General features: G+C 45.0%; 1 protein-coding gene across 10 annotated transcripts in view; it reads left to right on the top strand.

Annotated features, from left to right (window-relative positions):
* Positions 1-26506, top strand: part of TENM4 (teneurin transmembrane protein 4) — a 645695-nt gene that overhangs the window by 285737 nt on the left and 333452 nt on the right. For all 10 annotated transcript variants that reach the window (XM_081001709.1, XM_081001708.1, XM_081001716.1 and 7 more), the window contains one exon: positions 4215-4487. In XM_081001709.1, the coding sequence (XP_080857835.1) occupies positions 4215-4487 (273 nt within the window). The remainder of the gene's footprint in view (positions 1-4214; positions 4488-26506) is intronic.

Raw genomic sequence — 26506 nt, 5'->3', positions numbered from 1 at the left:
GCCCTGTGTGTAATCCCCTGTTCTCTCCCCCAAGCCTGGGAAGGGAGAGAGCAAGGGAGGGGAAAGACCGCAGGCAACGAAGTGTGGCTACACACACACACACATACACACGGTATGCAGCCAGGAACAGTGAGGAAGGGAGCGGCTTATATTCAGGTATTTTTTCTTATTTTTTCTTCTTTCCTCTTCAGTTTTAAAGGTGCAGCTTATATCCGGGTGTGGCTTATATCCAGGCCAATACAGTATTAACCCATCCCAGCTCTCACCTGGGAGCTTCCCCCTCTTCCCCCTGCCTCTCACCCTGGGAGACCCTCTTTACCTGCCCCTCACAAAGGGCCCTTCACCTTCCTTCCTTCCATCTGCCACCTCCCCTTGTGTATCTTCCTTGATACGAGATAGGGAACTTCAAATTATAGAACAAAACATAAGCAGAACAAGAAGAAACAGGAAAGGAAATCAGAAAAAGAAAGTAAGATATATAAAAAAGGCTAAAAGTTCAGAAATAGGAAGGGCTTCCAATTCTCCACCTTCTCAATCGTGTATGTAACAATTATGCAGAATGTTCAGTGTGTTCAGGAGAACCAGTGTGGTGTAGTGGTTAAGAGCGGTAGACTCGTAATCTGGTGAACCATGTTCACTTCCCCACTCCTCCACATGCAGCTGCTGGGTGACCTTGGGCCAGTCACACTTCTCTGAAGTCTCTCAGCCCCACTCACCTCACAGAGTGTTTGTTGTGGTGGAGAAAGGGAAAAGGAGATTGTTAGCCGCTTTGAGACTCCTTCGGGTAGTGATAAAGCGGGATATCAAATCCAAACTCCTCCTCCTCCTCCTCCTCCTCTTCTTCTTCGTCTTCTCCGTTTTCCATAATACTAGAACTTGCAGACATCCAGTGGATTCAGGGCAGGGAAAAGGAAGGCCTTCTTCATGCAATGCACAGTTAAACTGTGGAACCCACTCCCACAGGAGGCAGTGATGGTCATGAACCGAGATGACTTTAAAAGAAGATTGGACAAATTCATGGGGGAAGAGGGCTATTGATGGCTACTAGCCATGGGGGGTGGCTATGTTCTGCCTCCACAATTGCAGGCAGCAATGCTTCTGAACACCGGTTGCTGGAAACCACAGGAGAGAGGAGAGTTGCTCTTGTGGTCGGAACCTGTTCGGAGATTTCCCACAGGAGCTGTGAGAGCAGGATGCTGGGCTGGAACGGGCCATTGGCCTGGTCCTGCAGGCTGTTCTTGTGGTGTAGTGGTTAAGAGTGGTAGACTCGTAATCTGATGAACCGGGTTCGATTCCCCGCTCCTCCACATGCAGCTGCTGGGTGACCTTGGGCTAGTCACACTTCTCTGAAGTCTCTCAGCCCCACTCACCTCACAGAGTGTTTGTTGTGGGGGAGGAAGGGAAAGGAGAATGTTAACCACTTTGAGACTCCTTAGGGTAGTGATAAAGCGGGATATCAAATCCAAACTCCTCCTCCTCCTCTTCTTCTTCTTCTTCTTAGCTAAGCAAATGCTTCCCTGTAAGTAACAAAAACAACACCGAGAGAGACACACACACACACACACAGAATCGCCAGGTTGCTTGTGCTGAGTGGAGCACCCCGGTGCCACCTGTCTTATTGCAAAAGTCCTTCCCTGCTGGGAGCAAGCTTGTGGCGAGGCAGCTCTTCCACAGGTGTGACCTACATAATAACACACCACAAAAGAGTGTAAAAATCATAGCTATTTTTCAAACTCAGGAGTTGAAGGGAGCCGTCGGTTTAAAGGTGGACGGCCTGAGCTTGGAAACACGGAGCTACCAGCCGAAGAGCATTTCTGCCTTGCATTTTCTCTTCCCTCTCCATAGCATGCAGCTCAGTGCAAATCATTGCTGTGCATCCTCTCTCCCTCCCTCCCCTCCATTTCACTGGTTCATGGGGAGGAGAATTAATAATAATAATAATAATAATAATAATAATAATAATAATAATAAATTTATATACCACCCTTTATCAAAAGATCCCAAGGCGATGTACAACATCAAAAACACATTAAAGAACATCAGTGATAAAAACATAGTATAAACATAGTAAAAAGCGTACTGACAGTAAAATAATCATCATAGTAAAGAATCTTCACCCCCACACTTTTACAGGCCATAAATGATTCAATTGCCATAGGCCTGAGTAAAGAAGAATGCCTGGTGCAAAAAGCACATTGCAGTGGCATCAGGACAAGAGCTAGTTAGCCAGAGCAACCTCAAGTGGCCAATAGGATAGTAGCAAAAATGGAGCCACAGTCTATTCCTCCAGCTACAAAGCTGCACTCAACACCTTGCTGAGACAACTGAAATCTCCTGCCTCCGCTGCAGGGCTGTTGTCCGCAGTCCTGAACTAGTTCTGCAGTCCCTGTCCAAGGTCCTGAACCTAGCTTGACCTTAAACTCAGCTTACGCAGACTCTCTCTATGGAAGAGCTTCCCCTCAATCCTCTTAGCCACCTTTTTCAGCCATGGACCGGTCCACCATCCCTCAGACCATGTGGTGGGCCGGAGTATATTTTTTGGGGGGAAATATGAACGAATTCTTATGCCCCAAAAATAACCTAGAGATGCGTTTTAAATAAAAGCACACATTCTACTCATGTAAAAACACCAGGCAAGCCCCACAAATAACCCAGAGATGCATTTTAAATAAAAGGACACATTCTACTCATGTAAAAACACGCTGATTCCCGGACTGTCCATGGGCCGGATTGAGAAGGCGATTGGGCCGGATCCAGCCCACGGGCCTTAGGTTGCGTACCCCTGCTCTTAGCTGTTCTGCGCCTAGATAGCTGGAGCTATCTCAAGTGGCCGATAGGATGGTAGCCCAAATGGAGCCACTGAGACACGGAAACGGGGTACCCACATGCTCGGGGGGAAAGGGTGTCAGAAATTTCTTGTTAGAGAAAATAAATGTATTTTTTAATTGTTGTGACCCACCTGGAACCTAAGAGTCAAGGGCGGGTTATAAAATAATGCTATTACTAAGAGCAACGGCAATAATCCCCAACCTAAATGATAGGATCGTTCTGACAGTATTTGGGATTAATGAGCTGGAACAAAAGATTAAGAATATAAGATTTCTGGGTACTCTCTTGCACCCTTGCAATTCTGTTTGACAAAAATAAATGAAGGAGGCAGAGGGGGGAGTGATATGAATTTGATAAATAAATGGGGCTTATAACAGAAAAACTAATTGGTGAAGACAACTTTCCTGAACTTTCCTCTTCCTTTTGAAGAGGCAGGACTGATATTCAAATGTTTATTTATTCTGCCTTGAAACGATTATGTGGCTCTGCAGGTAACTAGAGGCAAATTCAAGAGCCCTTTCTTCCCAGGTAATATTTTTAGCCAGCTAAACAATCACATCTGTTCTGCTGCTGAACTGATTCTGCTGTGACCTTATTGGAGTGGAAAATGTCAAGGGCAGGTGTCTGAGCGGATGACCTTGGGGTTCCAAATGGACTCGTTTTGTGTGATGCAGAAAGTGTGTTACACACTGGACTTGGAATGATGTTCCCACAGGGTGGGTTTTCCCTGGCTGACTGGCCCCCCAAAATTCCACATCAGGATCTTGAAAGAGAGTCAGCCCATGTGCAACTGTACGCAGCCTGCTCACATGCGACTATGCACAGCTAAGAACCTAGCAAAATGCAGGTTTCATGATAATGCAGACAGACGTTTGTACGTGAGCAAGGTCTGTTCCAACCTTTCGGAGGCTGAAGGACAGACCAGAGTGTGCTGCTTCTCCCCACCAACTCAAGTTCAAATCCACACACACAATTGTGTGGGTGGAATTGGAGAGCACAACCATATGACTCACACTGCACACTTATTTTTAAGCCAGCATATCAATTGAATTGGAGTAGGCAAGAGCGTTGTGCTTGGACCAGAGATGCAATGTTCAAATTCTTGTTCAGCTCTCACCCTGGGTTGGAGAACCAGCATGTTGCTGGGCTAAAACTCCCATAATCCCTGGCTGTCGGCCATGTTGGCAGGGACTGATGAGGTCTGGATTCTGGCAACATATGGTGGGCCACAGGTTCCCTAACGCTGATACATCTCCAATGGAAGGTCCACACAATGTAACATAACATCTGCTGGTAAACGTCTTCATTATCCCTTTTTAGACGGACATCCCACAATGTTCTGCTCTCTTTTTCTTTCCCAACCCTCTCCCCCATTTCTGCCCCAGGAGCCAACTTTTCCTTGCGAGAGCTGGGCCTTGAAGACGTATCGCCTCCGTCGCACGGGACTCTGTACCGGACAGATATAGGGCTGCCCCACTGTGGCTACTCCATCAGCGCCGGCTCGGACGCCGACACGGAAGCCGACGCAGTCATGTCTCCGGAGCACCCCGTGAGGCTGTGGGGGCGCAACCCCAAGTCGGGCCGCAGCTCCTGCTTGTCCAGTCGAGCCAACTCCAACCTCACTCTCACCGATACGGAACATGATAACACCGAAACTGGTAAGAGAGACCGCCAGGGAGATACCAGAGCTTCTGTTCTGCTACTTACTCTTCTGTCCATCTGTTTGTCTTCCATCCTGTTGTTTTGTATCCCAGTCTTGGTTTTTGTCTTCTAGACTTGTGGTGGACAATTATTAGGGTCCTCTGGATGTTGTTAGCCTGCTTCTATCAGCCCCAGCCCGTAGAATGGGCCAGCTCAGCCATTAGACTCTGTGGGGCAGTTGCTTCAGGTTTCAGGCTGGGGACAGCTGGGAGCACACTGTTTACTACCTTCTGAGCTTATCGCCCATCAGTGGTGTGTGGTATAATTTTTCATAGAGGAACAGTTAGGGCCAGAGGTGCCAGCTTACAAGTGTGACCGGGGGGTTCAATGTTGTGTGTGTGACATTGCATAGGTGATCATAGCACCTTCTTCCTGTTGGGATGCTGCTAAGGAATCGGGGGCAATTGGCAGGCCCCCAGCTGGCTCCAGCCCACTGGCCGACGTGCCGGTCGAACTCCAGTCCTTGGTGCAGCATGAATCTGCGACCCAGAGCTTCAGAAGCTGGGCACACAACTCAGCAGAGTAAACGCACAACAGAAGTGGCAGAGAGAGGTTGTGCAAAGCATATTTACAGGCAGTTTATTTAGCGTACATCAGGACAAAGGAAAAAACATGTCTTCTCCCTTTCGTGTCCAAGCAAGCAGCATAAGCAAAAGCTATACACAAACGGAAGTTCCCAGCAAGCTGTGCTGGAATGTAAACAGGCATGTGACACATAACAGTCATGCCTGTCCCTCTTAAGGTGGAATGGAATATTCTAACACTTCCTTAAGCTGGGCAGAAGCTTCCTGGGCTTTGGAAAGGAGGTGCCAGGGGAACATTTAGGGGACTAGCCCAGCCCCCCTAGTCCACTGACCACACCCCACTGTCACCCATGATCACTGCCTGGGAAGTATGAAGCCACCTGTTCCTCTTCAGGTAGTAGCAGAGGAGGATGAAGCAGGACCCCTTAGGAGCAGAAGGTGGGGAGCACCATTTTCTGTTTTGCCTCATGTGGCAAAATGCCTTGGGCTGACCCTGGCCAGGCACGATGGGAATTGTAGTCTATCCACGTCTGGGTGGGGACAAAAGGTTCTCCAGCAGCTCTGGGATGTTTGATTTGGTTATGAGGAATGACGGATGAGAAATGGGGGGCAGAATAGTATTCTTTTTGTACTTCACTGGCATGGCCTCTTGTACAAAATGGTCGGCGGTGTTGTGCTACGAAAAAGGCTCCCGTTTTGCTCGTCGTGGAAAAGCGGCGCTAGTTCAGCAGCCCCTGAGCTCTTCGCAGGGCCCGTTCAGCCCCCCCCCAAAAGGAAAAACGCCACCCAAACTCCTGCATTTGAAATTTCACCCTATCAAGCGTTTTCTCCTCTCTCTTTCCTCCCCGCTTTCCGTATCTCTCAAACTGATATCCTAGCAGATCATTTCCAAGCCCATCTCGGCTGACTCCCGCCACTTATGTAAATAACCCCGGCTTCTCTCTCTGTGAGGAAGGAAAAGAAAAGGCGTATTTTTAGAAACTTGTCTTTTACGAAAACTTGAAGGTCACAGGGTGTTTCCCCTTCTTCTTTCACCTCCTCGGTTTTGTCTCCCCGGCCGCGGAGATGTCTCCCAGTTGCGGGGTTGGCGATGGAATGCACATTTCGAGGTCAACAGTTCTGTGAGGGAGAGTGTGCCACAGTACGCAATTGCGGCTTGACCATGGCGTGTTTAAAGCGGGAAGGAAGGGTGGGCAGATGGGAAGCAGAGCACATCCCGAAGCAGCAGCTGTTGCAAGTGATGTTCGTGCTCCTTTTTACACCTTTAATTGAACTGCTCCATTGCCAGTTTCTTAATATAGAGCAGGCATGTTGGCCACGGAGGGGAATGGGATTTTGTTCTGAGCGCTCGCATGGAATAAGTGAAGCGGTTCTCTCCCTGCTGCTGCTTTCCACAGTCGGATTGGGTAGCATATGGTGATTTTAAGTAAAATTGGTGCTTTTTTGGGGGGGTTGCTTTTTGTATACGAAGACTTGCAACACTGATTCCTCATGTGCTGCTTTTCTGTTTTAATTTCAGTGAGGCCTATTAAGGTTCTGTTCCGTCATAACAAGATGTCATGTGAGGGTGGGCGAGGGGGTGTTTCAGATAGACTACTATCTGTGGAACAGGGGTGGGAGACCCTTTTCAGCCAGAGGTCACATTCCCTTCTCGGTGGTCTTCTGGGGCCACAAGTTATTATGATTATTATTCAGGAAAGTAAGTACTGGTTGATGTCTTATTGTGTTTTTAATCTTTGGCGATCACTCGTAGCTGAGTAAGATTGTCTTCCATGAACATGGTTTTTAAAATGAGTCTGTAAGTGACTGTGGAGGCCAATTCTGGATCCACACACCCTTCCACAGTGGGTACATAAGTTTCTGGGAGGGAGTTGATCATGATGAGGGTTTGCCAAGCATGCCTTCCTCGTAGCACATTTCTCCCTTGCGTCCTGAGTTTGAGCATCTTCAAAGCCCATGGCACCTTTGGTAAAGGCTGTTCTCCAATTGGAGCGCTCACAGGCCAGTGTTTCCCAATTGTTGGTGTTTATACTACTTTTTTTTAAATTTGCCTTGAGAGAGTCTTTGAACCTCTTTTGTTGACCATCAGCATCACGCTTTCCATTTTTAAGTTCAGAATAGAGTAGTTGCTTTGGAAGACGATAATCGGGCATCCTCACAACATGACCAGTCCAACGAAGTTGATGTTGAAGAAGCATCGCTTTGACACGAGTGATCTTTGCTTCTACCAGTACACTGACATTAGTTCGCCTAATGCGTTTTTAATATTTTGTTGGGAGCTGCCCAGAGTGGCTGAAGCAACCCAGTCAGATGAGCTGCATATAACAAATATTATTATTATTATTATTATTATTATTATTAAATACCCTTCATTCGAAGATGCTAGTGGTGGATGGGATCTGATGCAAGAGTGAAAGAAGTAGATGAATGAATAGGTTACCTTTGCACACAAAGCTAATGTCTGCACTCACAAACACCCCTCTCTTTCCTCCAATATGGCAGGCGAGTCTGAACCAAGAAGCAACTCAGCGATGCTGATCTACAGGTGGGCCAGAGGGGAAGGGATCAGGGAAACAAAATGGAAACAGAAGCTTCCTCACAACTAAGAATACGTACTTGGGATACTGTGGATCCCAAGAGCTGCTCGCAAAATGACTTTGAGGATTTTACAGGGAAAATATTTCCTCAGATGTGAAAATTGTGCTGAAAGTAAGCTCAAAGTGACTCAAGGAATGAGTGAGCTTACCGGATGCATTTTATCGGTCAATATTAATTGCTGACCGTATTGATAGAACGTATAGCCTTTAGCTGTAGTCAATGTGGAGTTTTATAAAGCTGCCATCAATAGCAGAGTTTATGGGGGCCATTAAAGCCCATTTTTTCTCCCACTGCATGTTAACATCAGCAACTTTTGTTATGTTTCCTTATTAGTTATGCAAAATAAATAATCAGTATTGAATTCTGATGTCTATACACCCAGAGCCTTCTGCATAGTTTTATTGCCTGGTGCTTTGGAAGAGAGTTGTTTCTTAAAGGGAAAGGTTGGGATTTGTGTTCCTCTGTTTCACAAAGTCATGGCCCTTCCCATTCATTTGCAAGCCTCAGGGATGGCTCAGACATGCATGTACGACCCTGATCACTCAGTAGTTGACAGGCAACCAAATGCGGGACCAGATCCCATCAAAAACTCTTCTGCCTGAGGTGTCTTTGGGGTTGAAGTATCTACTCTGGAGGAAGAAAGTCCCAACGGCAATCCTTAGTATTTCCAGATCCAAGAAACCCGTGAACTACTCATGGGACATAAGACTATCAATGACCATTAATCATGATGGCGGTGTACTACAGTAGACCTGAAACTTACACAGGAGTTGCGTTCCACAGATCCACACAGAAAGGCAAAATTGCAGAACGTCAGAAAGACCTCTCTAACTGCCCCCCTGGGGCCATTCCTACCTGTCCAAAGCTGATGCAGGGAGAAGGCAAAGATCTCAGGAGCCTCTCAAGGCCTTCCAGATCCCTCCCATGACCTTCCTAGAGGCCAGTAAGCAGAGGGCTTAAAAACCTCATAGGAGGAACGGTTGAAGGATTTGCAGATATTTAGCCTGGGAAAGGGGAGACTGAGAGGAGATAGGTTTGCCACCTCCAAAATCTGAAGGGCTGACACATGGAGGATGGCTTGAGTTGGTCCCAACTCAACATCAAGAAGACATTTCTGACAGTCTTCTTCTTCTTCTTTGGCGATCACTCGTAGCCAAGTAAGATTGTCTTCCATAAACACGGTTTTAACAATGTGTCCGTAAGTGACTGTGGAGGCCAATTCTGGATCCACACGTCCTTCCACAGTGGGGACATTGGTTTCTGGGAGGGCGTTGAACACGGTGTGGATTTGCCAAGCGTTTCTTCCTCCTAGCAAGTTTCTCCCTTGTGTCCTGAGTTCAAGTGACAGTGGAGTGGACTCTCACAAGAGGTGGTAGACTCTCCTTCCTTGAAGGTTTTTAAGCATCTCTCATGTGTGATCTAGTTGAGATTCTGGCATTGCAGGGACCCTCAAGATCCCTTCCAGCTCTATAATTCTATGATTCTATGGTTGACAGTTTCAGCCAAGTAGTTAGCGAGCCCAACTGCAACATCTCAGCATTACATGAACATTTAAACACCAGGCACAATAGGGCACGAGATGGAGCCCAAGGGCTTCTATCCGCACGTTCGGAGTGGTGAAAAATAAGTACAGTGGTGCCTCGCAAGACGAAATAATCCGTTCCGCGAGTGTCTTCGTCTAGCGGTTTTTTCGTCTTGCGAAGCAACCCTATTAGCGGCTTAGCGGATTAGCACTATTAGCGGTTTAGCGGCTATTAAAGGCTTAGCGGCTTAGCAGCTAAAAGGCTATTAGCAGCTTAGCAGCTTTGAAAAAGGGGGGGGGAAGCAAAAAAAAATCTCAAGACTCGCAAGACATTTTCGTCTTGCGAAGCAAGCCCATAGGGAAATTCGTCCTGTGAAGCAACTCAAAAATGGAAAACCCTTTCGTCTAGCGGGTTTTCCATCTTGCGAGGCATTCGTCTTGCGGGGCACCATTGTAAATAAATGCCACGACTTCTATGAAGAAACCTGCTGTCGGATGGCACAACTATATCAGATTCCCTTCATGTTTGGGAAGACTGTTCCCCACTTGATCACAGTTCAATACACAAGCGCCTCTCTCTCTTTGGGATTGCGTGGTAAATGTCACGACAATGCAATTAAGGTCTCTCGAGTTAATGGGGTAGAGAGGAGTACGATCACAATCGTTGCGATTTTGGCCAGGGTGTCCATGGACATATGGTTCCTCCGAAAGATAGTTCATTAGCCTTCAGAAAACCAGAATGGCACCAAAAGCATACATCTTCTTAAAAGGCTGGGATAATGTGGCACATCTGTTAGCCTGTTCTCAAACATAAACCTGAGCATGGTTTTCTACCCAGGGCCATCTGCTTTCAAGCATCTCTTGTTTCACAGGCCAGGCACTTATATCTGCACATACTTACAAGCACATGTGCGCATGCTAGATAGAACTGTATCCCTATCTCTCTCTCTCTCTCCCTCTCCTGATTTTCAAACCATGGATGAGCCCATTACTCCGACTCTATACAAAGACAAGGCTGACTCTTGTCTGTCCTGCCTTCAAGATTATTTTTTAAAAAAATAATTTTTATTGATTTTAACATATAAATTATAAAATGTACCACAAAACTTATCACTTATACAATCTTTTTAGACTTCCATCAGCACCTCTGATGATCCACCGTTTTAACCACTTCTTATGCATTTCTTAACTTTATATTGCCTTTACATCTCTTAAGAAATCATCCTTCCCCTTCTCATTTTTGCAATATTTCCAATAATACTCTTCACAAAACTTCTTGCAAACCTACAAACATCGTCTGATCTTCACAAATACTTTTCAAATAGTCCGTAAATTTACTCCAGTCTTCCGTGAATTTCTGGTCCTGCGGTTTCAAATCCTTCCTGTTAGTTTATCTAGTTCTGCATAGTCCATTAACTTCATCCTCCATTCTTCAATCGGCGGTAATTCTTCTTGCTTCCATTTTTGGGCCAATAATATTCTTGCTGCTGTTATTGCATATAAAAAGAGCTTACCGTATTTTTCGCTCTATAACACGCACCTGACCATAACACGCACATAGTTTTTAGAGGAGGAAAACAAGAAAAAAAATATTCTAAACGAAACAGTGGATGTATGATTTTTGTGGTTCATGCTGTGGCCACAGACATGTGATCTGACGGTGAGTTTGAGGTAGCCCAATGCAAAAATCCTGAGGATCCATGTGGATCCGTGCTTTGTAACCACGTTTTAAGTGGGGAGGGAAGGAAAAGCACTCAAGGGACAAGGAACACGCGTGGGGTGGGTGGAGAAGGATGCTGTTAATAATGCAGAAGAGGGGTATAAGAGGAGAAGCAAGCAGGCTCTGCTTCTCTCCCTCCTCCCTGGCTCGCTGAAAATCTTTGCTGCTATTTAGCCAGCTGAGTGGGGAGGAGAGTGGGACAGAGAGCCTGCTTGCTTTAAAGGAGCCAACCGGACAGGAGCCGGTGTAAGCGGCTCCTCTCCTCTCCCGCTTTGCTCCTTTAAAGCAAGCAGGCTCTCTGTCCCTCTCTCCTCCCCACTCAGCGGCTCTTCTCCCGCTTTGCTGTTTCAAAGCGAGCCACAGAGGAGGGAAGGAAGGGGAACGGGAACCATGGATCCTCTGCTCACGACTGCAGCAGATCCCCCCGCCATCCGTAGGCATTTGCTCCATAACACGCACAGACATTTCCCCTTACTTTCTAGGAGGAAAAAAATGAGTGTTATGGTGCAAAAAATACGGTACATTCCTTTCTATTTATATCACTCCCAACAATGCCCAGTAAAAATGCTTCTGGTTTCTTCATAAATGTATATTTCAACATTTTTTTTCATCTCATTATATATCATCTCCCAGAAGCATTTCACCTTTTTACATTCCCACCACATATGATAAAATGTTCCCTCTTTTTCTTTACATTTCCAACATTTATTACTGACTTTATACATTTTCGCTAACTTGACAGGTGTAATATACCATCTATACATCATTTTCATCACTGCCTTCAAGATTTTGGCCATAGATCTGGTGGGATGCATCCGGTTGAATAGAAGCCACGAGACTATAACATCCTTAATATTTAATCTTTTTTTTAAGGAAAAAAAAGGAATCAGATCCTCAGAGTCAGGCTTTCAAAAGTCTGTCTTTGCTTTCACTTCCAGTGTCAAACTGTCGGATGGCTCCACACTTGAGCCTCATAAACTATCATTCTCATCATCCATCAGTGGTGATAGATAATGGGGACTGTAGTCCAAAACAGCACCAGGTGGGGGAAAACTGTATATTAAGGTAACACAAGGTTTTTGCACATGTAAATCAACATGCACATTCATTACGTTTATAGTAAGATAATTGTTCTCCCCACACCCTTTCAATATTTTTTATTTCTTTCTTGTGAGTAGATTTTTTTTATGATTTGCCAACTGAAAGTGACTTAGAATATAATGCAAAAAAATTTAAAAGCAATATGAAGCTAAAGTGAAATGAAAGCTAAAATGATTGATGCACATGTGGCCAAGGATGCCAACTTGAATAAAATGTTGTGGTGGGAGGGAGAAGGTAAGCCATGCCCCACATAATCGATCATATGGCACAGCATACACACACACACCATTTTAATGGCAATGCCCATCAACTTTGGGGAGACCTGAGCCCTCAGATATTTTATTGGGTGCGGCAAAGACCCCCTCAGCCCTTATGTGTTGGCTTCCATGCATGTGGCACTATTACAGATGCTACATATTGCTTGCTCTGCATTTTTAAAAACTTGATTGTTCAGTGTGCCAGCACCTTTGGAACTCCCTGACTCTTGAGCCCAGTCAGGCGCTTTTGCTGTACTCTTTCCAGTGCTTGCTGAAAACATTATTGTAAAGACTGGCCTATCCAGATGCTTAGAAAGTTGAGGAATTATTTATTTATTTTTATTATTATTATTATTATTATTATTATTATTATACCGCCCTATACCCACTGTATTCTAAGAGAGACTACATTCCTTTTGTCTCTCTCTGTGAATATTGAATAAATGACTTAGTAAGAACTCTTCTTGTTTATCTGCTCCTTGGCTGCCACCGTGGGAGGGATCGGATTCGTTGAAGCCTGACACTGGGATTGATACTGGATAATTTCCCCAATCAGGCCAGCCCAATTTCAGAAGCAACCCAAACAGGTGTTTGGAGCAACCATTTCCAGCAGGTGGGTCTTGGGGTGTGACGTTCCTTTAAGAAATGGCTGTAAGGTGAGGGTAAGGGATAGCTGCTCCCCCCAAATCTTTGCCAGGATATTTACTTCAATGGCACTGCTAGTCTCTGTTTTGCTACTTCCCTGCAGTTCCGCACTTCTCCCTAGGCTCCTCTGCTTATCAATATGCACAAGGCGCTGTCGTTTATCGATTAAGCCCTACCTCGTTCCGAGGTGATTTCGTAGACATGCTCAATAACAGTGGCTCCAGACCGGAGAGTTGGCCAATAAACATGGACTGTCATTGACCTTTGATGCAACCTTCACACTTATCTCTGTGGCAAATCAGAGGAACTCATGCTGGAGCTCATTTGGAAGACGTCTGCTGGTAGTGCATATTAATATACCAGGCAGAATCCTGTTTCATCAGGAAATTGAAGGAGATGACCTGTAGACCAAACCAAAGAACTGGCACACCAACAAACACCTTTATAGTGTGGCATGCAACTTGTGTTTGTTATATGTGGAACAACAGATTCCTAGGAACTCTTCATCAGTAATGGGGGACCTGTAGACCTTCAGATTTTGGAAGACTCCCTACTCCCTTCAAGGGTCTAGAAGCCAAGCCTTATGAGGAACGGTTGAAGGAGCTGGGTATGTTTAGCCTGGAAAAGAGGGGGCTGAGAGGAGATATGATAGCCATCTTCAAATATCTCAAGGGCTGTCATGTGGGGAATGGAGCAAGCTTGTTTTCTCCTGCTCTGGAGGGCAGGACTCAAACCAATGGCTTCAAGCCACTTGAAATAAGATTCTGACTCAACATCAGGAAGAACTTTCTGATGGTGCCTCCAGCACCCAGCTCCAACTTGTTTCTCCCTTGGCACTGGTAGTGGAGGGACTCAGAAGGGGGTGGTTTCACCAGCAATATACCACTGAGTGAAACTGTAATCGCAGTCTGTCCCTCATACTGGTCCTGGGTGATATATTGATATCTATCCAGGCCTACCTGGATATTGACCCTTTCCATTCAGCAACAATACCTTGCTGTTTTTCAGTGTATTAGGACTTGGATGAGGAAGATCCTCTTTTTATCAGGCACCCATTGGCTAACGTTTCTGTGATTTCTCACCTCTCCTCCTTTCTTCCCAGCTGTATCGTTTCGTTAACTAGTTAGTTATTAAATTTATATACCACCCTCATCCAAAGATTGCAAGGAAATTTACAAAATATTTTCACCTATCAACTTTGCTTTAAATGCTAGCTATGTTGGCGCTGTGGGTTAAACCACAGAGCCTAGGACTTGCCAATCAGAAGGTTGGCAGTTCGAATCCCCATGATGGGGTTGCTCGGTCCCTGCTCCTGCCAACCTAGCAGTTCGAAAGCACGTCAAAGTGCAAGTAGATAAATAGGTACCGCTCTGGCTAGAAGGTAAACGGCGTTTCCGTGCACTGCTCTGGTTCACCAGAAGCGGCTTAGTCATGCTGGCCACATGACCCGGAAGCTGTACGCCGGTTCCCTCGGCCAATAAAGCGAGATGAGCGCTGCAACCCCAGAGTCGGTCACGACTGGACCTAATGGTCAGGGGTCCCTTTACCTTTACCTTTATGTTCTTTACACTTTACAGAGCTAAGGGTATATGCTCCTAGAAGTCTACAGGCAATTGCAGGGGACCGATTTAGTGAGCTCACATCCTGAATTACGAAGAGTTTATGCAACGTTGGCTATCTAAGGAGCATTCGTTCTAATGTGCTTGCAAGGAGGTTAGCTGATGTTGCGTTGAAGCAAGTGTTATCCCAAAATTTCCCCAGGCATTTTTGCCACTGCTCTCCTAATCAGCTATAACTGCATAGTTTGAATACCATCGAGTCTGGCAGTGACCTACGTAACAGGGTTTTGCTTTGTGTTTTTAAGAAGCAGGCAGCCATCTTCACTCATAAGGGGAGGGACAAGACTGGCGGCTGATCACTGGATCATCGTCTAGGCTTGTCCCTCCTCGCATTAGCCTAGATGATTTGCTATCCCTCTTCATAGTGTTTTATGTAAACTGAGATGCTGGATGTGAATTAGGGTTGCATCACAAGGGAAAAAAGAACTGCAGTCACAGCTCTTGAACTGATATGTTGATCTTCTTAACTCGTATTCAGTGATGCTTTCTACTATGACCTTTGGCTGGTATTGTTACCTCCCATTTTCCTGATCTATAGTTTCCCTCTGTTGCATCAGCTTTTAATATCTTTATGCAAAACAATTGCCCTCAAAAGTTTCAATGCTGGGGATAGGAAGCAAAACAATTTAAGACGTAATACCTGTGTGATATGGCTGATCATCCAGTGTTGCTAGCAAACGTTAGGAGGCAGCATTATTGTAAAGAGCCAATTACTTTCTTTTTTTTATGAGCATTGTATATTTGGAAAGTAATAAAGCCGAGTTATAAAACCTAGATGATTATGACGCTCAGAAATGTTTTGCATTTTAAGAGGCAAAGGGTATCCTTTTAATTGCATCCAAGCTCCCATCAACCAATGATTAGTTACTTTCCGAGCAATAAACATTACCTGAGAAGCAATAAAAGGATGGGCAGAAAAGTTATTTGACATGTGGGAGGGAAGCATGGCTTTTATGGTTGAGATCTTTGGAGTCCTGAGGGCAATCTTTATTTTTGCAACATGTTTCCTTCGTGACCTTGGACAACCTGCAGGCCTACTTCTTTCACGGCGCTCCTGCCATTGTGGGTCTTCCTTCCCAAGCTTCTATAGGTGAGCTTCCTTTATAGCAGAGATATTCAAACTCCCATCAGCCCTTCCAACATGGCCAGTGGTAGTTGTTGGCCAAACAAATCTGAAGGGAACCCTGTGGGATACATTTGCTTTATAGGATGGCCTTTGAGTTATAAACCATTTGGTGGAAAAGTGAATTGTTCATTGTTTTAAAATCTCAAAAGCTGAAGCATAATTTAAGGTGTTTTAGATAGTAACAAACTTCAAGGACATATTGTAAGTCTCCCTGATTTCAGTGGAAGAGACTAAGTGAAGCATTCCCAATGAAAACAATGGAATCTACTCATGCTTAACTTTAGATCGAACAATATTCGGATTGTTTGAAATGTCATTCAGGAAAGCCCACCGTTTCTGCCTCATCAAGGAACACTTAATAGGGGTTACTTTAAAAACAGTGGTATAAGTAATTGGATGATGGAAAACAAGTCTCCATCTCTTTCCCTTTCTCCTTTTTTTTTTTAAATGGACTTGCCCTTGAAATTCCCATGAGGCTGCTCAATTTTTACCAGCTGTGGATCTGGCAATTACAGGGTTTGTGAACTCATTCCTTGTTTGACAGGTTCAATTTGGAATTTGAGGTTAAACCACCCCTAGTTGAAACCATGTGACAGCCAGACTGGCTTTTGCACCCAAAGCCACAAATATGGGCAGAGGGAGCTTTGGTCTAAATTCAGCCCAGGTTTCTCATCCTTCACAGAAGACGTTGTTTTCTTTTGGACAAGCTGGTCTGAGTTTCAGGCCTGTAATTTTAATTTCCCCCCAAACCCACTACAATGAACGCCGTTCAGGTGAAGTTTTCTTTCTTTCTTTCTGGAGACAGAAATAGTAAGGAAAGATCTTCAAAGTGGCTTAACCGCAACGGCCTTCACCTCTTCCATGTGGGCAACCCCACATCCAGCTCCTTAGATACAAACTGTGAGTATCATCTTGGAAATCACACAGGACCATGCTTTTGCTCTAATGATAGCTGTAATGGTTCTAGGGGTTGCTCGTGCGTAGATCAGCACCACACCTGGCTGGGTTACCTGAGTGAACCCTTTCTGTCTGGACAGCCACTCACCCGTGGCTGTCTCAATCGCTGGCAGAATCCGTCAGTGGGCATTTCTTGAACTTCTTCCAGCAAAGAAGCTCTTTGACGCCTAGTCTCCGCCTAGTCTCCCTGCGCGGAAGCCTTCTGCGCAGGGAGGGTGTGGACAGCGGAGGACCCGTGCTCTCCCCACTGGTTCCCGGCGAGGAGTCATGGAGCCACCTCGCCGATTCCCCCATCTGCCCCCCTTCTCCACTGGTGCTACGCTGATTTCCTTCCCCAGAGGATGTGCTGCTTCTCTCCCTCCCGGGACGCTCTCCGGAACCCCTCTGGAGCCCTCCCTCTCCTTCTGGCTCCGATGGCAGTTCCCTGACAATAGCCATTGAACTGCACACACTCTCTCTTCCAGGAATTGGATTTGCCATGAAACCATGAGATGCTATCTTGCCTATTCTTTGATCTTGCACGGTCAAGAAACATCTTGTTTTCGACATGTGGCCCACTAGCAAAGATGGTAGCCCCTTGGTTTGAGAGAGGAGCCAATGTCGTGTCCTCCAGATGCTTCAGACTACAACACCCATTCGGCCCATCAGCATGGCTTAACAGTCAGAGGTGATGGGAGTTGTAGTCCAACAACATCTGTCATGAATGCTTTAGTTGAAATTCCTGCGTTTCTTGGGATCTCTTCCAATTCTACAATTCTATGAACATCTGGAGGGCATCAGGTTGGGGAAACTGCCCTGTATCTTTTCGTCCAGCTTTTTCATCCCCACGTCAAGCACAAACTGTGTGCGGGCAGCGCTGTTTTTCAGCTTGACAATTTCAAGGGGTTCATCCAGCTGTCTTTTTTTCTCTTGGTGAGAGCCAAATGATGTTGTGCAGTGAGTGTTACAGCGGTCTTATCTCACCTGCAACATATTTTCATTCTTTTCCACCCCGCTTTGCCCGTAGGTTATTTAAAGTCAACAGCTAAAACAAAACAAAAACTCTGATGCTGGATGAATTGCTAATATGGTCATTTCTGAAAGAAAGAAAAAAAATCTAATTGGCAGCAGATGAAAAATTGAAGCTGTTCCTTAAATGAGCAAGTGCTTGAAAACTGAAGAACGGTTTAAACAAAATGGTAACCTTAACCATGTCATAACTTCCATGCAGTTAGTAAATGTTTGTGTGTGTTTTGAGCAAACAGTTGTGCAAGGATTCTCTTTTCCAGACTCGGACCTAGAGAAGGAGACTTTAATCCTTTGCACCCACTGCAGTCCTTTGCATGAAAGAAACAATGTCCTGTAGTAAACACATGGTTGTATTTTGACTGGGGACATCCAGCTTCAGCTATGAAGTTCAACAAATAACTTGTCGTCAGTGACCAGTTTACCATATCTCAACAGCCAGTTTGCAAATCAACATGCATCTACAGCCCAGAAAGAGTGGCTGGGGCAGCCCAGCCAGATGGGTGGGGACATAAATGTGATGATGGCGAAAAAATCTGGAAGCAGCAAGGGTGTGCTTGATGAATCTGAAGACTGATCCAGTTTAAGCAGTTCTGCTTACATTCTAAGCCCCATTCCGTGCCCAATAAGCATAGGATGCCTTTGCCCAGTGGTGCTGTGGTCCATGGATTGCAGCAAAATACTAGGCAAGGTTTTCCCCAGTATCTCCTATGTGTGATGGGCTCCTGGGAAAAAGCTGTCCCATGAGCCCTTGCTGCAGAAAGGAGGGGAAAGCCTATATAAAGCTGATTTCCCTGGAGCTCACAGCCATTTTGCTTTGAGAGCTTCCCACTCGCCAACCCTCGGGTTAGAGCAATTTGGGGTTGCTGGTTGACAGGGCCGGAAATTATTATTTTTCTCTCAATTTGATTGGCACTTGGTTGGTTGTGTGTGTGTGTGTGTGTGTGTGTGTGTGTGTTTGGTTTTTTTGGCCTTTTCCTCAGTGAAATTACGGCTTTCCTTTGTTAGGCAGGATAACATTGGTTGTATGAGGGTGGAAGTGGCATTGGGCAGGATCAACATAGCACAGGTAAAAGGTTAAAAAAAGGTAAAGGACCCCTGGATGGTTAAGTCCAGTCAAAGGCGACTCTGGGGTTGCGGCGCTCATCTTGCTTTTCAGGTCGAGGGAGCCGATGTTTGTCCACAGACAGCTTTCCAGGTCATGTGGCCAGCAGGACTAAACTGCTGCTGGTGCAACAGAACACTGTGATGGAAGCCAGAGCACATGGAAACGCTGTTTACCTTCCCGCCGGAGTGGTACCTATTTATCTACTTGCACTTTGACGTGCTTTTGAACTGCTAGGTTGGCAGGAGCTGGGACAGAGCAATGGGAGCTCACCCCATCGCGGGGATTTGAACCACCGACCTTCCGATCAGCAAGCCCGAGAGGCTCAGTGGTTTAGACCCACTGCCACCAGCGCCCCTTATAGTATAGGGGGGACATAAGAGGCCTGAGGGAAGGATTGACCATGAGAAACCCAAGCGTGGGTTTGGTATCTGCCTGGTTGGAATCCGCACCCTGGTCCCCTAGGGAGACCTTGCTTGCTTGGCTTGCACCACGGCAAAGTTCAACACTGGCTGATTTGTGTCATACAGGTTTGGAGCAGTCCAAACCCAACAGATCCATTCCATCAACATGGGGCTTGTGGAATGATGAACTGATCCGGGGACCCAATGCCATGCCAACCCTTGCCCTGCCCGCTGCTGTCAGTAAAGATTTGGCCTGATTTTATCCCATCACCATTGTACAGACCGGTTGTTTTGCAGCTCTCATGGGCCACATGATGCGCCCGCCTGGGCAAACAACCACCCGAATCTCCGATGCCATTCTTGGGTTGAAGAGGCAAAATGGCCGCATCCCTGCTTCCACTTTAAAGGGTTTTGTTGTTGTTGTTTTATAAAAAAGAACCAGCAAGCACCATCTAGTTAGTGATTGTTAATTAATAAATGGTCCCTGTGAAGGCGACGGCTGCCACTCGAATAAATCATTCGGTAACAGTTCCTTGCAATGGGATTGTTTGAAAGCGCTGTACTGTACAGCTGCTTGGAACCAGCTGTAATAGATTTGAGAGGGGATGCAGTTAAGAGGCCGGTCATTACCTGATGCTTAATGATCCATAGCCTGTACAAGCTACAAAGCAAATCTGTGCTCTTTGCTTCAGAAGGCGGGCTGATTCTGGGTCTGAACACAGTCCCTCAAAAAATGTCAGGAGCACATGGAGAAGGAGATGCTTCAAAGGGAGACTAGGAGGAAGAGGACGCTGCTGAAATCTTCATGTCAGTGTTTGATTTACTGACAGCTGCTCTTCAACCCTAATAGTTGGTTCCCCAAGCAGTTCAACATATTAATACCATGATTATTGGGGCATGTAGCGCTACCCTACAGTTTGCAGTAGAATCCATCAGGTATAATTAATTGACATGAATATCAGTTGGGATCCCCCAAACTTGCCGCTGCAGAGACTGTGCTAGCAAAACTTTGGAAACAAACTAATTCCCCATTGGTTAAAGTGGAATGGTTGCCAAAAGTTTTGGGCATAGCAGATGTAAACCAGTGGTACCCAAAAGAGAAACTGTTAATCCTTTCCAGGGTTGACCAAGAATTAACTAACCTGTTTTATAGTCTGTCGAAAAGTCCCGTTGCATAGAATGCAAGTGCGTTTAGTAATGTTTAAATCAACATTGAAATATTTTGCAACTTGGATTTTTGGTTTTAGATCATCATTAATGGTGTGCGGAAACTCTGGAGTTTTTTTGTTTTGTTTTCATTCACGTCCACCTACTTTCCAAGGCGTTCTTTCCAAACAGATGTTCCTAGTATCGCCCCTCCTTTTGTTCTTGTGCGTGACTCAAGAGCTATTTTCACCCAGCACACCTTTATTCCAGGATGCCAAACTTGTCCTGGGCTGCCATTCTGGGATTACTAAGCAAAACAAGCGAAGCTTCTCAAAGCCTTTTAACAATCTGGGCTAGGTTCGTGGAACACACACTCCGTATTGTTATCCCCTAAGTCTTCTCCATAAAACAGGCAGGTCTGCATTTATTATTGGTTTGTCATCACATCTGCTAATCTACGATATCCTGGAATGCTGCTCCCTTCATTTTGCTTGGGGCTGCCATTCATATAGATTATTTTATTTTATTCTTTTTAAAAGGAAGACTTTGCCCGCGATGTTTTCTTAATGTGTGGGGCTTTTTGCCTCTCGAGGGACTTTAAAGCACAGACCTCTTACAAAGAGGGGATCAGCTTATTGTCTCTGCATCCTGATCCTGCATGATTTACCTCTTTCAAGCCTTTTGCAAGAGAGAGAGGGAGTGAATGTGCAGTCGCTGTGACCCAATCCCACCTACTTAGCGTTCTTCTGCTGGAATGTCTCTAGTTATTTTGCAATTTAATTTTGCTTCTCTTACCCACCCCATGTATGTCTAGGCAACACACTTTTCTTCTCCTTCTCAGGAGAACAAAAGGATCAATGTAAAAAGAAGAGTTGAAAATCAAGTAGCTAACCAAAACATATTTTACTTTCCAGTTGCAGGAGTGGTGTATTTTTTTGGTGCAGGAAAATGTGCTCTCTGAGCAAAAGGTTTGTTTAATGAGGTTGTGGCAGACACCAGACTCCGCTTGTTCAAACAGTCCACCACACTGAGCTGCGTGAAATGAGAGAATTAGGATATAAAATGTGATCAGGAATGAGAGAATCCGTTCATTTCATTTTCTCCCAGTTTTTTCCAATCCTAAATCCAGTTCTCCACATGAGTTGTAAAAAATTTTTTTAGAAGTTTTCATGAAAACCCACCAGCATTTTAAGTGCAAATTCCTCCTAGCATGCACCTTTTGTATGCAATTTCGCCTGAATGTTTCTGCAAAGCATTTCCCCCTAATATAATGTATGTTATGTTAATGTAAAATCCCTAATCCAGATAGGATTCCGTCCGGGCAGAAGTGGGAAGCTAGAGTTTTGTTGTAAAGTGAAGGATGGTTAAAACACGTAAAGCATTTTCTTCCTTCCTGCAACTGCGCTGGGTTTCTGTCCTCACTGTTGTTTATCTTTTCTGCAATGCTTCATTAAGTTTCCTCCATAGGAATATAAAGGCATTTTGTCTTCCCTGAAAGCCAAGGTCCACATCTGTCTCCAAAGTGTCACAGAGACCCTAAGCTGGGGAGGAAATGAATGATCCTGAGAGTTTTTCCTCACCCAAAAGAAGAGTCTCAACAGAAGTGGCGGCCCCATTCGGTGCAGGATTTACGTATAAGCTAAACAAGCTATAGCTTAGGGCCCCACTCTCTTGAGGGCCCCAAAAAAATTTAAAGGAAAAAACTGGATGTACATTTCCGAAATATAAGATTAAAACCAAGTTAAATAAAACCTACATACAGCAAGAGTGTTTTGTGTTGTGTAGGCTCCTATGATGTAAGCAATGGGCCCCGCCTGCTAGCCTGCTCCCTAAAAGATCACTGGTTTGCTGCTTTCTATATATAGGGTGCCTCCATTCTGCATGGACTGGTTGCATGGCAACATGTGCAAATGGCTTGAGATACCTATTAGGTCCATTAAATACCATATAGCATATATTCAACACAAAAAACAGCGACAATTTGTTGTTGACAAAGGACAGCCCCGTTACCTTCAGTAGCTTAGGGCCTCATCAGACCTAAATCCGGCCCTGTCCCCATCACCCACAGCCCCTAACTTCCCACACTTGCAAGAAGTTGAAGTACAAACTAGGAACAACCTGAGAAGATTTCTGATTGGAGTGGCCAAATTATTGGCTGCATCAGAGAGGTAACAGGTGCAGAAGTATCAGCCAGACAGCACTTTCCATGAAACCTCCTTCCTTCCTTCCTTCCTTCCTTCCTTTTTATTCCATCAGTGCTGTACCTCTTTTTCCACAAGTGAATCTGGTGATTTTGTTTCTCTCTTTGTGTCTTAGAAGGATCCGTTCCCTCCCTTCCTTCTCAGCACTGCACCTGAAATTAGCACCTGCAATCAGTTCTCCACATTTTATAATAATAATAATAATAATAATAATAATAATAATAATAATATTTTTTATATCCTGCGCATCTGGCTGGGCTTCCGCAGCCACTCTGGGTGGCTCTCAACAGAATTAAAAGCACAATAAAACATCAAACATTAAAAACTTGTGGTTATTATTGTGATTGTTATTTTTTAAGTCCTAAATGCAGAGGGATTTTAGGCCAAACTTCTCCTAATATACACATCTTGTATGCAATTTTGCCTAATATACAGATTTTTTGCAAAGACTTTTCCCTTATGAATGCGTTTTGATGCTATTTTCATTAACATATGCATTTTTCACCTGGCGCCTAAAGGTGCATAGTGAAGGTCCCAGCAGAACCGAAAGAGCAGTCACTTTTAAATGTGTGTCTGCACATATAAATTATCACATGCAGGTTTTGTGCACAACTGCATACACTTTTGCCCCTTTCACCCCGAATTAAAGCAACGCCCAACCTGGTGATAACCAAATAAATGTAAACTAATGTGGAGAGCTGAATTTAAGATCAGAAAAAAAACACAAGATAAAAACTAAAACTGACACATTCACCCATATGGACTTGGAGAGGCCAATTCTTGCTTCCATCTCCAAAATGACTGGTTTTTTCCTCCCCTCTCCCTGTTCTGCCCTCTCAAACGCTATATTTTACAGCCAGCTCCCTGTCAAAGACTTGTCAAGGCTGAGTTGGCAGCCTCAAAAAGTGTATTCAACTTCTTGTTTTCCTTTGCCTGTTTCTTTCCTTTTTTCCTCCTTTTCCAGAAAGCGGCCTGCTTTATATCATCTAGATTCTGTAAATTCTTCTAAGCATGTGTTCGCTCTTTATTTTATATATATAAAATCCCATTTTATTAGAGAACAGCAGGAACGTTCTTGATGAGATGCAGCAAATAACAGAATAGTCCCTTTTCCCTAATGAAAAAGTCCATAGGCCAGAATACAGCGTGAGAACGGAAAAAGCCATGCTTTTGTTATAGACATTTTTGCGAGAGATCCTGCGGAATCTAATAGGGCGTAGCTAAAAGTAAGGATATCGTTCCCTGTTGCATTTGTGATCTGTTCTATTGACTTCATTTTGTGAGAAACATTTCCAGAATCCCTGTAACTCTGTTAGTGGGAAGGGGTTTGAATTACTGTATTTAGAGTTCTGTTTTTTAAAAATATAAAAATGAGGCCCAGGTGTTTAAGAATACCTGTCTCCTGAAAGCTAAATGTCAAAGAGTATTCTTTGAGCCAGTTTCCAGAGTTGAGAGAGAGAGAGAAGGAAGGGGATAATTGCAAACTATTGTCAGAATCATCTGTCATTTTTACTTTCTGCCAGCCAATCTCTGCGTTGAATTATCTCCCTGCCTGCAATGAATTACTGTTCCCCTCCATCACGCAAACACCATCATAATCAGCCCTGAACAAACTCCCGAACACCAATTCTTCTGTCTGCTAAACAATAAGATGAGCAAGAGGTACCACGTACTTGATTTCAGGAAATGTTTTAGCGTTTCTAAATCATCTTCTGAAGGCATATGCTTGCTTTGATATGAAGAAGGTTGGGATTTAAGAGTAGGAAAACTGAATCTCCCTTCCCTTCCCTTTCTTTATTTATTAAACTTGACAAAGGGGGAAAGTACATTCTCCAGTCCAGAGGTGCTGACTTGGGCCCCAGACTGTTGAGGTCCTTGGTGGAGGCAAAGGTTACCTAGGAGGAGAGAGATGTTGTTTTCAGACAGCACTGGCCTAAGGCCATTTTGCTGCTTGAAGGAGCAAATAGAAAATCTTCTTTGGTGATCCCTCGTAGCTGAGTAAGATTGTCTTCCATAAACACGGTTTTAACAATGAGTCCATAAGTGACTGTGGAGGCCAATTCTGGATCCACATGTCCTTCCACAGTGGGGACATAGGTTTCCAGGCGGGAGTTGATCGCTGTGTGGATTTGCCAAGCGTGCCTTCCTCTTAGCATGTTTCTCCCTTGTGTCCTGAGTTCGAGTGTCTTCAAGCGCATGACACCTTTGGTAAAGGCTGTTCTCCAGTTGGAGCGCTCACAGGCAAGTGTTTCCCAATTGTTGGTGTTTATACTACTTTATTTTTAGATTTGCCATGAGACAGTCTTTAAACCTCTCTTGTTGACCACCAGCATTACGCTTTCCATTTTTAAATTCAGAATAGAGTAGTTGCTTTGGAAGACGATCATCAGGCATCCACACAACATGACCAGTCCAACGAAGTTGATGTTGAAGAATCATTGCTTCGAGACTATTGATCTTTGCTTCTTCCAGGACACTGGTATTAGTCTGCCTGTCTTCCCAAGTTATGTGTAAAATTTTTCAGAGACACCATTGATGGAATCTTTCAAGGAAAATACCCCAGATACAGTGTAGATTGCCTTGTGGGCGTTTCCAGTTGTGATCGGGGACACATCCCAGGTTAAATAAACCCAGTTGATGCAGGAACAACCTCAGCAAGAAGACTCTTGAGATGTAATCCAGCTTTCTAGCCTGCTGGGAAATTAGTGGCTTCAGCTAGTAAGGGAAAGAACTGAATTATTTGGCAGTTCTGGCTTTATTAATGCAGTTCATTAGAAGCATTTCTCTCTCCTCCCCACCCCCCACCCCCACCGCTTCCTGTGCATGGGAATCAACAATTATTCACCAATTTCTCCGAAGCCATAAGCCATGTATTATTTATTTTATTTATTTAAGTCACTTCCTTAGCCACCTTGCAAAATATTTTCGTTTCCCCAAGCTATGCGTGAATATGAAATAAGAACAGTGTAAAACCAGGCATCAGAATTCACAGTTTAGATACGAAAAGAGAAAGGGATGTACAGTGGTACATATGCTTCAGGTTACATATGCTTCAGGTTACACACTCCGCTAACCTAGAAATAGTGCTTCAGGTTAAGAACTTTGCTTCAGGATAAGAACAGAAATTGTGCTCCGGCGGCGCGGCGGCAGCAGGAGGCCCCATTAGCTAAAGTGGTGCTTCAGGTTAAGAACAGTTTCAGGTTAAGTACAGACCTCCGGAACGAATTAAGTACCGTATTTTTTTCTCTATAAGATGCACTTTTCCCCTCCTAAAAAGTAAGGGGAAATGTGTGTGCGTCTTATGGAGCGAATGCAGGCTGCACTGCTATCCCAGAAGCCAGAACAGTGAGAGGGATCGCTGCGCAGCGCTCCCTCTTGCTGTTCTAGCTTCTGGTTTGGCCCCTCAGTCACTTCCCCCACCTCCCGGAAAAGCCCCCAAGAGCCGCGCTCCCTTTCACGAGCCGCGTGGAGTGTGTGTGTGACTCTTGGGGGCTTTTCCCTGAGGAGGGAGAAGGGCATCCCGTCAGTGATGGGCTGCCCTCGTCCCTCCTCGGGGGAAAAGCCTGCAAGCGCCGCACACACGCTCCACGCGGCTCGTGAAAGGGAGCGCTGAGCAGAGCCTGGGATGCATACTGGTCCTGGTCAGTGCTCTCTTTAAAGAATATTTGTTTTCTTGCATTCCCCCTCTAAAAAATAGGTGCGTCTTATGATCAGGTGCGTCTTATGGACACACACACACACCATACATTTTAAGCATGTTTAAAGCCTGTGACACTTCGCAAATAATCCTGGGAACTGTAGTTTAGGAGTGCCAGGAATTATAGCTCTGCAAGTGGCAAACTACAGTTTATTTGCAGAAGGTTCTGTGCTTTAAATGCAAGGTGTCTACACAGTCTTAGAGTCACGGATGAGGTTTTTTCTTTCTTTTTCACTTGTGCACAGTGCATAGAAACCTCCTCCTCCCTAACATACTTAAGAGGTCAAGCTCCTGACTGTGCTTAAAATGAAGAGGGGGGGAAACCTCCCCAGAAGAGGTTGAGAAGACT

This window comes from Podarcis pityusensis (assembly GCF_964106645.2).
Source record: "Podarcis pityusensis genome assembly, chromosome: 4".
In the NCBI taxonomy this organism is placed as follows: Eukaryota; Metazoa; Chordata; class Lepidosauria; order Squamata; family Lacertidae; genus Podarcis; species Podarcis pityusensis.
This window is presented reverse-complemented; position numbering and strand designations above follow the sequence as displayed.